At 38.9% G+C, this 14,004-nt stretch overlaps 1 protein-coding gene across 1 annotated transcript in view; it reads left to right on the top strand.

The window, feature by feature from the left end:
- usp43a (ubiquitin specific peptidase 43a) overlaps positions 1-14,004 on the top strand; it is a 125,172-nt gene that overhangs the window by 54,642 nt on the left and 56,526 nt on the right. Inside the window, exons 5-6 of the mRNA XM_042214292.1 lie at positions 4,470-4,605; positions 8,724-8,868. Coding sequence (XP_042070226.1) covers positions 4,470-4,605; positions 8,724-8,868 — 281 coding nt within the window. The remainder of the gene's footprint in view (positions 1-4,469; positions 4,606-8,723; positions 8,869-14,004) is intronic.

The following is a 14,004-nucleotide window of genomic DNA, read 5'->3' as shown; positions in this document are numbered from 1 at the left end:
CATAAGAGAAAAAGGCTGTGACAGACAGACTGGAAAAATGACTGAAGCGATACTTTGAAATACACAGGAGTAAACTAAACATCAGCAGGCTGTAGCAGGTCTCATAATGCTTTTAATGCTGTCATAAAATTAGCTTTCTTTGAATTGACTTGTAATAGTTGTTTTTTTTAAATTATTTGGGGGTTTTTTTGTATTACAAATCTCACACACTGATCAGTTCTTATCCAACTGTATCTTGCTGTTCCAGTTATTAATTTCTAGGGGAATATCAAGTGGCACAGATATTTTATTTTTGACAAAGATACACTATCATAATGCAGGACTGCAGGTGGGAACATGAAAAACATGATGCCGTGCAAATATAAAGCTTTTGTGGCTCCACAGGTAGCTGCATGAAGTGCAATGAAACACCCCAAGTGAAATCACTGACGTCTGTATTATTTGGGGCTGGGAGTAGTTGTGAATAATGCAAGCAACAAGTTTTGCCAACAAAAATAAACAAATGAATGAAAAAATAACCCTCATTTTGCTGCAATTTGTCTTTAAATTCTGTTTTCTCCTGTTTTTTAAAAAGAAAAACAGCCAAATTCAGTAGCGCTATAGGAGTGATTGGCTCTGTTTTAAAATGTTTGCCTTGCTCTAATGTCTTAAGTTATGTAAGAACAACTGCAACAACTACTAAATGCAAAAGGAAAAATGTAAGTGCTTTGCTTTGGTGACAACCACGTTTGCTTAAAAGGTCATTTGGGTGCCAGAGTAGTGGGGACATGTGGCTCCAGTCACTTAGGTATTCAATAAAAAATGAAATCAAATAAAAATACAGAGTGGATTCACACTCTTGCTTATGTCGTTTGACAAAACAGACATTATAAATTGAAGTACACTTTAAGACCCACTTAATTTACACATAGAATAGTACTACAAGCATCAATCATATGATAATAAACATATTAAAAGGGGCACCTAAATTATGCGATTAATTACAACCATAAACAGATAGTACGCTCATAGAGAAATGTGCAAAAATATCCATCTTTTATTGGAGAGGCAAAAAGAAAAGAGACTATTTGTAGTTAAACGAAGGACTGTCTTGCTGTGAGGCAACAGCACTAACCATCACACCACTGTGCTGCCTTTTTTGTCATTACCATACTAACTTGATTTAACATATAGTTGTAAAAGGATATTGGGGATCAGAATGCAGCTGAGAGACCACAGTGACCTTTTTGGATGGCCTCTGACCTCCAAGGCATGTGTGTAACACTGATGCTGTCTATGTGAAGAGACCATGCTCACAGACTTTTAACAGACGATGCACAATAGTAACACCACTATACATGTTAATGCGATAGAAATAATATTTCAAACAAGCACTTTCTGAAAAAAAAGTTCATGCTCATAGTACATGTAAGCATCTAAACTGGGAAAGCACTGCAGCAAAATAGGCATGCTCAAGAAAATAACTATAAATATCATTTATATATCTAGCATCAAGCTTAGGAGCACTTTGAATGTTTTTGAGTTCTGTGCACTTGTTGCGGTTCGCAGGTTGTTGTTTAATCGGGACTATCAGACTCTAAACCCACAGAGAGCTAGGATGCTTCAAAAAGACGGCTTTGTAGGATGACATCTCCATTTCCGATTCGTCTCAAGCGTCATCCCACACTTCTCATCTCGTCTTGGAGTAACATACACAAAACAACTGCTCAGATACTCTGCCATCTGCTCTGTCAGCATCCCTACTGCTAACACTTTATTCACCTGAATAATGCATGAGGAGAAACAGGAAGTGGAGGTGTCAGCGATTACACTACCTTCTTTCCAAATGGGATGGCGCAACTTTACTTTCACTCCTCGCTCTGAGTTTTTCTCTTTACTCTGTAATAATCAGTAGCAAACAAACACTCAACAGCAAAGCACAGTACAAAGCCATGAAGGGATTCCTTAATGTCTTCTGTATTTTAGATTTTTCCTTATCATTTTAACCCTCTCCTGGAAATATTTTAACAATATGCAATGACAACAAAGCCTCAACATTTATTGGGTAATTTTGTGTCATTTCATTAATGATTACCACTTCATAAGTAATTTTTAATAAGATTTTTAAGGTTGTGCAAATTTGCTCCTGTGAACATGTGTCAGAAAAAAAATCTATTGATGCTTGATAGTGACACCCACACCTTAAATAAACTGTTCTTTGGTCATTTTTACATTTTGAAGGTGGTTTGGTTGCAAAGCAAAGTGGCCACATTGTACAGTAGAAGGATAAAACATTTTTTTTAAACGATTTTACCTACATCTTACATTGTGTGTTTTAGATTAGATTAGATTATGTTATGGCCCATCTAGGTGTGGCCGGACCACAACATGAGGGTGATCCATCCTTGTCAGACCCCAAGCAGCCACATCACACAATTGGTACAGTTTGATAATGATTTATTTACAATATGTTGACTCGTTAGGTTTTTTGACACCAAAAAGGAGCTGGTTATAGCTTCGGGGTGGACTTAATGCCAATCCTTACCTAATCAAAAGAATCAAACCAAATGACAACAGCTTAATTCACTCATTAAGAAAAACAGAAGAAAACTATAATCAAACAAAAAGGCAGTCCACCCCTGCACATTCCTGTATATGGTGAACAGCATTGGGCATGTTTCCAAAGGTCTGCTGGTTGGGAAGAGCCAAGGATGAATGAATGGGAGACCATGGCGGTGTCATCATATAAGTCAGGGGTGTCGAACTCCAGGCCTTGAGGGCCGGTGTCCTGCAGGTTTTATATATGACCCTGAATCAAATGATTAGTTCATATCCAGGCCTCTGGAGAGCTTCAAGACTTAGGAGGGGTTGAGGAGGTCATTTAAACATTTAAATCAGCTGTGTTGGATCAAGGACACATCTAAAACCTGCAGGACACCAGCCCTCGAGGCCTGGAGTTCAAAACCTGTGACATATGTCATTTCCAACTCATTAGCCAATCCGTATGGTCCGTCCTCTGGATCCACCAATCACGGAGAGGCACCTGCACACTGGGATTTTCATATTAGACAACAATACAACAGCAGTCGTAACAATTACATTAGATTAGAGTCGCCTTTAATGTCTCCTTTGGGAGAAATGTATATTTGATAAATGACAGAAACACAACATGTAAGGTAGCACACATACCAACACACAGTCAAGCTGCACTTTTTACCATTTAGTAATTGATCATGACACTAAAAACACTTTATACCTTTACTCTTTATAAAGGATGCAATTTATATCATCAGTGATTTTCAGCGATTTTCCATCTCTGCTTTTCGAGTATCTCCTGGAGAGAAGATGGAGAAGAATGCTAATTATTCCAGGCATTTTAATCGAGTTTTGAATTCGTGATCTGAGCTTTGCAGAAAGGTTACCAAACCAAGTGCCAAAACGGCATTAACATGGACCATGGACCTTAAGCATTCTTAAAAAATACAAGCGCTGACTGTTTCATGAGCATACTGGATTCATCATGCTCCACATTATAAATACACGTGTTGCTTGAACTTCTTAACCTAGGTCTTAACTTCTTCAGATGTCACTAGAAAAAAAAAGTCTTTGTAATCAGGTAATGAATTAATTAATGATGAATAGGGATTATTGAGAGCAAAGAAATAGATAAGTAGAGAGGGTAGACCCAGTAGCCTATCAGGGCTTTTCTGCCTACTCATCCATCAGTTTTCTCAGTTTTTGGATCAGACTGACTCCTGTTTTTTGTTTTTTTTCTTTTTTGTCCCAATCCACCCCAAACCCACCCCGCAATCATTTTCACTCCTTGATTCTTCCCAGAAAGTGTTCATACTGCTGTGACATGTCCCAGCATACAGCCGCTTCCTGAGGGACCTGCAGGGGTTTTGTTCAGCTTGCCCAGTCATGCATAAATCTGGACAAACACTAGGGAGAGATGAAACCCTTCGGAGGTGAAATCTGACGAGTTAAATCATAGGAGATATTAAATGAGATCACAAAGTGATGTTTTATGCTCAGGAAATTAGATTTGATATAACAGTGTCAGAGGAAATCTTTTCCCTGAACTGATTAGATATTAAACAGCTCAACGGTTTTATTTTGCGGTTTGATACCTGGAGTTTATGAAGACCCAGCTATCCCCGAAAGCGTCTCTTTAACAAACCAATATGTTTTTGTTGCCCCTGGCATTTTTGAATGCTGCACAGTTGGATTAGTCAGTTTCCAGTTAAGATTTATATGTACGTGTCTTTACTCACACTATGTGAGAAAGACGTGTGTGTATCTGCATACAAATATATTGTATAAATAACTCAGCATGCCAGAGTTTAAAATATGTAACAATGTAAACAAAAATGCAGAATAACTTACTGCTGTGTTCATGAGCATGTATTGATCTTTCCCAGTGTGCTCTACCATTTCTTGCCTTACAGAAAAACACACTCACACCCTTTATTCCTCTTTTTATCTCATAGGCCAATGTGTGTGACGTTGGTGTTCAACACAAAGGGTCAGAGGCATCTGCGAGTGGGGCTGGCTGTACCGCTGTTTGGCTCCCTGTCCAGTCTGAGAGCTTTGGTAGCAGCGGAGGGCAACATCTCTCCTGACCAGGTAATCACACAGTGTGCAGAGTGTACAGAAGAAGTTGATTACACTGATCATGACCATGTTGCATTGCGGCCCCTTGAGAGTTCCCAATGACTAAATAATAAATAATAAGTCTCCTTCTCTACCCAAGCAGAGAAAAAAACAAAAGAAAAGAAAGATAACCTGTACTGGACCCACTTTTGAGACTTTTAGCTGCTATTGTATTCATATTGTACAGATTATTAGGTTGCTTAAAAATATCTTTAAGTGATTATGATCAGTTCCGAGGTGAATCCAAGAACTCAGTGAGAGGAACAAAAAGCAAGGTTTTATTTTAAAAAAAGGATTGCAACGGTTCTCAGAAAGTTCAAAGGAAGTAACAAAGAAAAAAAACTAAGCCAAATGTGATAACGTAGGCACTGGGTATACAACAATACACACAGGAACACAGAAAAATAAAGTCACAAGGTAAACAGACAAAGAACAAATGGGGCACACAATTACAAAGGAGGGAAAAGAGTAGAAAGTAAAACTAGAACATGCCTCTTTTTTATTTCCCAGGTTGCAAATATTTAATTTTTGTCTTTGACTCCTGTCCACGTGTCTTAGTCCCTCCCACCAGACACGTGAGCGGATGAGGTCAGAAAGACACACAAAGACAGTGGAGTCAAAGCAGCATTTCTAAAATCTTATATCCTGTTCTAAGAACTCTCATTTGAACATTTAATGCTGAATTTAATGTCAATTAAATGTGTTGTTCGCTGCAACTGCTTCATAATTTATTTTTTAATTATTAGCTCAACTACTGCTGTATTTTATAATTTCAAAAGTCACAGTGCTAATGACGTTTTTTAATATTTAAGACAAGTTTTAAATTCACATCATGGCACACCGTAACAATACATTATACCTTAATCAAACAGAAAGAGTGAGAGAATGTTTGATCATTTCAGCTAACTGAAACAGTGTATGCCTGCCATGGATGAGTTCTTTAAAGAGTCCTCCTTCTGCCATGGATTGATTATTCAACCTATCTGTCACATTTCTTTTACATTGTAGGTAGAAATAGGTAGAAATACTTCCTCCCCCAGCAAGCTTTCCCTGTCCTCTGTTGCCCTTTTCCAAAAATAGGAAGTTTGTGGCGTCCATGGCCTCAAATGTGGGGAAGATGCTCTGCTTTTGTTTTAATAACATGTATGATTAGCAATATCCCCCAAATAATTTTGTAGCAACGGTATAGTGAACAACACAAACACAAAACATCCTGTTTGTGAGGTATGTTTTGCTTCTAATCATAGGGTTAATGAGTAAAATAGTAAGCAGAAGCCATTTCTCTAGCTGAGTGCATCTGTACGCTTGACTAAATGCACACACTTCCAGCTGAATGTCACCAATAGGTAAAAATGTCAAAGGAAAAGTTCCAGAGGTGTGTGTTCATCAGTCATTGCCCTGTCCTGAAACAGATGATGAATGTTGTTGGCTTTGCTGAAGCTGGGTCCGTAGCAGCAAGCGAGCAGCACACACTCAAACAGCCCTCATCAAGACAGAAGTGAAATGCAATACACTCACATTGTGTACTATTTGTCAGCTTGTTGGTTGATTTTGTAAGTGCGGTTGCACCACAAGATACTGGAGATGGGTGTGGTCTGACCAATCCGTACCGAGTGGAGAGTTCCGTTTATTGTATTTCTAATGTGTATGTATCCAAGTATGAGTTATCTTAACTGTTGCACAAATATATTTTCATATATTTTTTATTGGTGCGGCTTGGTGTACATCAACCTTTATACACTAGAACTTACACAATAAGCCCATCAGGCTATACAAAAGAATTGCAGACAAAGGGCAGAACAGCTGAACTATAACAGATGAAGACAAAGTAAATACAAAATGAAATAAAATAAAGTAAAATTGTAACACTGTGATCATTTCTGTGGTTTTGACAAAAAGAAATTTAAAGACAGATGGATTCCCATTCAGAGGGGATTCAAAGTGCTTAGATTAACATGCAGGCAATTATTCCCTCTTTTTTTGTCCAGTGCAGCTGCCTCCATTTGGAGGATTATTCCCTGTAATATGGCTCAGTGTCAGTCCCATCCATGCAATTAAACTTGTTAGACATCATGAGAAAATATACAATGTACACTGTGCAAGACAGACATGGGAAGGATGAAGCCAGAAAGAGGCTCCATATCTAAAGTTTGCTTTCCAAAAAGAAAAAAAGTACCATTAATATGAGTTAAACATGAAAGTGCTGTTTGTTTTTTTAGCAGCGAGTGCCTCGTTTACTTTGTGTGAGACACTGACAAGAAACTGAATCAGATGCACTCCTCTTTAATAGCAGTGGGATGGTTGAGGACATTTAGTTGAGCTGGATTCGACAGATCAAGTAATTAGCCCCTATCCTTAGTCTTTTTTCTTGTAAAACTGAAAAGTGCTTTTTAAAAATGCTTCTGGTGAAGTATAAATTTCACATTATGGCTTCAGCTTAGTCCTTTTTTGAGGGTGTCTTCTTCACCTCATTCTGGCGCGCTGAGCAGTAATGACACTTCACCGGCCCTTGATGGTGTAGGGCAGCAAAACTCCCACTAGTTCTTGTTAGTAGTCCAGCAGCTTTTAGGGATTGAAAAAGCCAATAATACTTCAGAAACATACTTCACACAGTAAAGATTTTGCTTCATTAAAAATCTGTGTTGTCTTCTGTGTTAGCTATGTGAAAGCCTGGTGACTTAATGGCAGATCAGATAAACATATACAGATTATTGCAGGGCTGACACATAGAGGAAGCCAAACATTTACACCTACAGGTAATGCATGGGGTTAGGTAATTCACCACTTAACCTAACCCCATGCATCTCTTTGGACTGTGGAAGCTGGAGTACCCGAAGAGAGTCAATACAGGAAAACATGGAAACTCCACATAGAAAGGCACCCCTTTGGATTCAAACCCAGGACCTTCTTGTTGTGAGGTTACATTTCTAACCACTGCACTGCCACCTGGAATAACATGGGAAAGAATACACAGGCATCCACACCAAAGTATCGGCAGGTGCTGGGCTGAGAATAAATCGACACACACATCACTCACTGCATCACGGCAGCTGTACGATTTCAAGGACTGCTTTGAGCTGTGTATCACTGAGTATTTGTTATGCTTTTTGCATCGCGCAACAGAGGCGCCTCTTTGGTGTTTGCCTGTATTTGATGACTGTGGAGTGACATGTTGTCAACAGAAATTCTCCTATTGAAGCAGTTATTCATCTGTCAGGTATATGGTCATCGCAATATTTTGATTTTGATTGGACATCATCTTGCCATGTCATGTGATCACGTGATTTAAGATAGGACTGCTCTGTGCGGAAAAATGTACAGTTACCATGATGCCACAAAGACGTAAAACTGGTGTTTTACGGTGTTTTTAAATGTTGAATAAACACAAATAAAATAAAAATGATTTATATTAAAAAGCAATAACAACTCTGTTGGTTCATAAATTACTTCACAGGATCATCAGTCTTTTGTGGGTTTTTTTTAACATGTTGTTTGTTGGGACTAAATTAAATAAAGAAAAAGTGTACATATTTAACTGAGTACTGTATTTAGACTTCAGGCACTTCATCATCATCATTTTGCTCTGTCAGCAGTAAGTGTCATGACACTCTTTACTGCATGCATGGTTAGATACGAGCAACAAGACATAGAAAATCTCACATGTTAAAGGTTCTTGGCAGGAGTCAAGCTAAGTAAGCTACAATCATGTGGCTCATCCAACCACAACTAACTATCCAGTTTGTACTTCAGTGATTAAATCCATAAAACAGTCACAAAGGTGAGTTGCAGTGTCATTCAAGCTCCTGAACATTGAACTAGGAAATACACATCGCTGAAAACACATTTTACTAATTATAGCCCCTTTGCAGATGCTTGTATCGTCACGGTTTGTCCTGATGTTTTAGTCACAAAGTGTAATCTCTCTCTGTACCTGATCAGCAGTGTTACTCAGTGTGTGTGTTTATTCCTTTATTTTCAGGTCCGAAACATTCTTGCAGGAAACGGAAAGAAACGAGCTGTGCAAGCACTGCATGAGGCACGTTTGTAGAAACAAACATGGGTAATCTTTCTCTCTCGTGCCGTCTCTCTAGGTCATCCTGGTGGAGTTGTATTCCACGGGGTTCCAGCGTTCCTTCTCAGATGAAGACGACCTGACTGCAATTGCTGATAGCGATGTTGTCTATGCCTTCCAGGCTCCTTCACTCTCCAGTCGTGGAGGCTCCGCACAACACTCAGGTAACCATGGCAACAGGCTGTCCATCAAAGGCGCTGCAGACACTGACTTCCCACACTCGTTTGGCAATTTATCTTTTTTTCTTCATTTCCAATTTTCTTTTTGTCAGCCTCCCTCGGTCCTTTTGATTAACTTTTATTCACACTAATTCGCACTTACACTTGTAACCGTTTTTCACTTCCACCGAGTCCTCATGTTTCATTAACCACCGTGTTTTTCAAAAGCTGAAACTTTAGTGTGTTGAGGAGAGGGTCACTGTCCGCAGGGTGTTTTGTATTCTTTCTTTCATTCTGTTTCTCTATGCATGATAGCACCTAAACAAATGAAATTACATGTCACGTCTGAACGGCAACATAATTCAAATAGAAACTTTGAGTTTTGTCGTATCTTTTTGTTCGCACATAAATTAAATTATTGTACCTAGGATGTTGAGTGTCGCAGATCATGGCAAGAACAAATTCTCTCTTGTCATTTAAGGTAACACTTAAGAGAGGGGCTTTTTATATTCTTGATCACCCATTCTTGCTTGCAGTCTCGGTCGTTGTGTCCTTGGGCAAGACACTTCACCTACCGCCTACTGGTGTTGGCCAGAGGGGCCGATGGCGCGATATGGCAGCCTCGCTTCTGTCAGTCTGCCCCAGGGCAGCTGTGGCTACAACTGTAGCTGCCTCCACCAGTGTGTGAATGTGAGAGTGAATGAATAGTGGATTGTAAAGCGCTTTGAGGTTCGAAAAGCGCTATATAAATCCAATCTATTATTATTATTATTATTATTATTATTATTATTATTATTATTATTATTATTATTATTATTATTATTATTATTATTATTTTCCTTCCGAGAAAGGCTAAAAAATATAAGCAGTCTCCTCAAGGAATGTCTCTGTCTCATAAAGGAGTTGCAGGTAGAAAGCTGAGTCAGAGATTACTCATCTCCTAAAACTCGTTTCATCGACATTTGAAGCTTCTAAATGCACATCTTAGGTGAGGCTGAGAGCAAATACTGTCTTGTGCCGCTTTCATCTGTTTTATTTGTACAGAGAAGTGGTGAAAAAACCATAAAGCATTTTCCCATGTGCACATTTCATTAGTCAATTTCTAAAGCCATTTTCTGTTAGGTTTTATCAGAATTAGTTGATGTCTTTGGTAGCGTTTGCATGTTCCCTTCAAAGTAAATTCTGCACAGAGAGCGAGCTGCTGCAGGTTTGCGCTCTCGAAGCGCTTCTTGCTTAGGATGATTCCCGCAACTGTCCTTGTAGCACACAGCAAGAAGTAATCCACTCTAGATGCTAGTGGAAGTACTATATGGGGTTTAGGTAAGGAAACTGCCTGGACAGGGCACGTAGGAGGCAGGAAACTCATTCACAAACAGAGATCACAGGGGAATATTAGTTGTGCTTCTCACCTATTGGTGGAATCTGGGATCACATTTGTATTAATGAACTGGCAGGTTAAAGAGTAGCTAATATTCGATATGACTTTTTGCATTTTCATGTGCACCTCTGTTGAATGATGTATAGCATGAACAAAAGTTCAGAGATGCAGTCTATGTGTGAAAACACCTTGAGTCTCTGAAGCTAGAAGCCCGAGGTGTGACACCTCAGGATCTACTATCCTGAGGTGTCACACTCACCAACTCTGAAATAAACTTTTTTTTCTTCAGTTTTCTCAGAACATCTTTGCAAAGGTGCATCCTCACTTCACTGGTCATGTGGCACAGCCAAGCTTGCCCTTCTCAGTCGCAGCACCTCACCCCGAAAAAGACAACTCCGGACTTAAAACCAGCACCTGCCACTGACCCCACAACTTACTTTAAGAGAACAGCTTCTAGTTAACCAACAACAAAGCCGTTATGAGAGATTTTGTTACCCCTGGAAAAAGAATGACATCAATAATTTATTTCAGAGCTCAAAGTGCTCATGAAAAATTAAGACTCTTCACTTTCTCAACAGGAGGCCTTTGTATTGTCACTTCGCAGTCAAAACAATGTCACAATACTGGGAGAGGGCGCAGGCATACAGTGAGTTTTCACTCACACTTGCATAGGAACACAAACGTTTGTCAAAAACACATTCACACGTTTCCATCCCTTCTGAGGACATTAGGTTATTTCCCGGACTCCTTCAGTCTAACTTTAAAACCTAAAGTTTTCACTCTGAAATCTATTATTTTATGGAAATCTAAAGGTTTTACTACACAACAAAGTCACACACAGCGCTACTGTAGAAGTCAATTGATTAATCTATTAGACTTACACTATATGACCCTTGAGGTGAAGCAGTACACTAAGTACAAACCTATATATGCAGGCATGCATCTGTAATGAATCACACATAATTATTCTGTGTCAAAGTGACTTTTGTTCTTGTGAACATCAGATGAAAATGATAAATTGTCACGCCTCATAATCACAGGAGAGTCTTAGCATGTATTGCACTAATTTACACACTCATTGCCATGTAGACCTCGGCATGACATTGTGGATATAACAGATGATATATGGATCTTTAATTTCTTCTTGTCAGTTGTTAGAAAAAGTATTTTTACATTAATAATACAGGGCAGCTTTTATTTGGAGAGTAATTAAATTTTATTATCTGAAGCACAGAGGGAAGGTGTGGAGTGTTTCAAGTCGAGCTGCTGGTGCAAAGGACATTAATCTTCATCACAGTAGGCATAACCTTCGAGAATTAAACCGTACTGTTGTTCGTGGCTTATCGAAACTTAAACAAACAGCGTTACAACTAAATAAAAAAGTTAAAAGAAAGATATTTTATATTATGTTGAGATCTCAGATTATCATTCAGCTCCAGTGGCAAGTGTTGATACATATGCAGATATGGAGCTCGCTAAGAGAAAGGGTGAAGGGGAGTGCAGGTAGCAAAATTGCTCAGCAGGACTCATGTGGATTTTTAACCAGTAGGTATTGCTGGAGAAGAAGAAAGAAGAAAGTCATACTCAAATGAAATAGCAGGGATTGCTCTGAGGGAAATGGGGTGTAATTTTATACAGGATCTTTTCACGCAAGCCACATTTTTTAAATTTATTTAGTTATTCATTATTTTGAGCAGAGCTCTGATATTGCTGCTGTCTGTCATGTAGTTTGTTTTGCAGTTTGTGTGGGAATGTGAAGCCCAGCGAGAAGCAAACAGATGACTGTATAGAAAGCCTTTAGGACTGAATGCAATGAATAGCTTACTCACATAACAACCTCCCCCGGAGGTCCGAGATTTGTTTCCTTCCAAGAGATGCAAATTAGTTTGGCTCATGTTTGGTTCATGTATGAATTCCACTTTTATCAGTTACTTTAATTGGGATCAGATCTCACCAGGCAGGAGTAGGAGCAGAAAAACAATATTTTTAGTGACTAGGTACAAAATTGAAAAATAATTTATTTATGAGATTGTGAGTGAGTTGTGGTAGATGATCGGAATTGGAGAATGGGTTTGCTTGTCTTTTATTTGTGTCAACTCTCAGTAAGAATGTGCCAGCCTTACTAATGCATGTGTTCATGATGAAATAGACACTACAAGCATGTCCCATCCCTTCAGGTTTAATCTTTGATTTACAGAAATGATAAACGAAACCGTTTTGTGGCACGTAAGAGCAGCTAATTTTCCCAGATCATGTGTGACCAAATTGGATTTGTACACCGACAGTAATTGTCACAGAGTATAGACTTTATTGCCAAGGTTATTAAATGTGAAACCAGCAATGCAAAGGCTCAAAAACCTTATTTCATGTCTCATTTTCTTGACTAATTTGTTTCAGTTGGCAGAAATTTTTGCAGCACTTACGTTATTGCTTATGTTTTACTAAAATACTGACACATACAAATTTGCACAGGCATAAACGCAGTTACCTATATGATGTATTCTCCGGAGTCTCTATCTCGCGGTCGTGTTTCTGACAGCTGTAGGATGACTTATAGCAAAGTTATATGGTGCAGCTCAGAATAGTGCTACCTTTTCATGGTGGAAGCAAGGCAAGCAAACGTGGACTGAAAATGTGCTTTCACAGCACACAGTGGCACAGAATAAACACTTAATAAGGCAAATTACCGCACAGCAGATTCTCAACGTGCAGTCAGAAACACAGATGATTATTTTCTTCTTTACCTCTGCAACACAGAAAATTATATATTTGCTATGCCAACCTTGCTGCTTTACAAATGTGAGAAAGATAATTCTCTAACCATGTTTTCTATTTTAGGTCTGAACGAAATGTGAACAGAATAAGAGTCTGCAGACACACTGGAAGGCTCTGGGAGAGTCTCTGCGCAAAATTTGGAGACAATATTTTAACACTTGTTCAGATATTTTAGTCTAGACAAAAGTGACGGATCAGCTGTTTCACAGTTAGGTTTACCCACCTGAGTGGCTACTAAGAAGTTTCTCTGGGTGGAAAAAAATGAATATGAAAGTGTGATATTTTTAGGGGTTTTTTTTGGCAAATAACTTGTTTTTGAATAGGCTCCATTAGCCACTGACTCCTTTCTTGTCCTTTTCCAACATTTTCCCCCTCCCCACATTTCCTCTTTGTGGGAAAACAAGGGTAATTAGGATGCTAATGATGAAGGTACAAAGGCCCAAAAGCTCTCTCTCCTCTATCATCATTATAAATATATGAATAATGAATAGCCCTTCATGTAACAGCAAGACAAAAAAAAAGGGATAGAGAGCCTAAATTTCAACATCAAGAAAAGTAACCAAGTTTAGTGGAGAGCGGTTTGAGAAGGATTTCTTTCTGGCTGTGTGCACGAATGTGCTGGGCTGGATTTTGTTTAACTTTATCTGTAAACGTTCTGGGGTATATTGAATCAAAACTGCTCCATAGTACAGTAATGAGGTTTTGCAGCAGCAGGAGGCCTCTCGGTAGAAAACACTGAAAAATCAATTAGGTCTAAAGCGCCACAATATTGTCCTATTTCAGCCTTAACAGTCTGGGCAATTTGCACATAAATAGAGTGATGGGAAAGGGAGAGAGTAGGTCCAGGTTTGAGCTAGGTGCAGGGCGGCAAGTGTTGCACTATGGCTGTCCAGCTGGGCTTTATTAAAGAGAGAATCCCCTGGATTATACACACTGGTCTTATTTATGTGGTCGGCACATTAGATTGAAAATCCAACAATATCAATATT

Source organism: Haplochromis burtoni, unplaced genomic scaffold, assembly GCF_018398535.1.
Source record: "Haplochromis burtoni strain Fernald_Lab_line unplaced genomic scaffold, NCSU_Asbu1 Contig_544, whole genome shotgun sequence".
NCBI lineage: Eukaryota > Metazoa > Chordata > Actinopteri > Cichliformes > Cichlidae > Haplochromis > Haplochromis burtoni.
The sequence above is the reverse complement of the archived record's forward strand: the minus strand, read 5'-3'. Positions and strand labels throughout refer to the sequence as shown.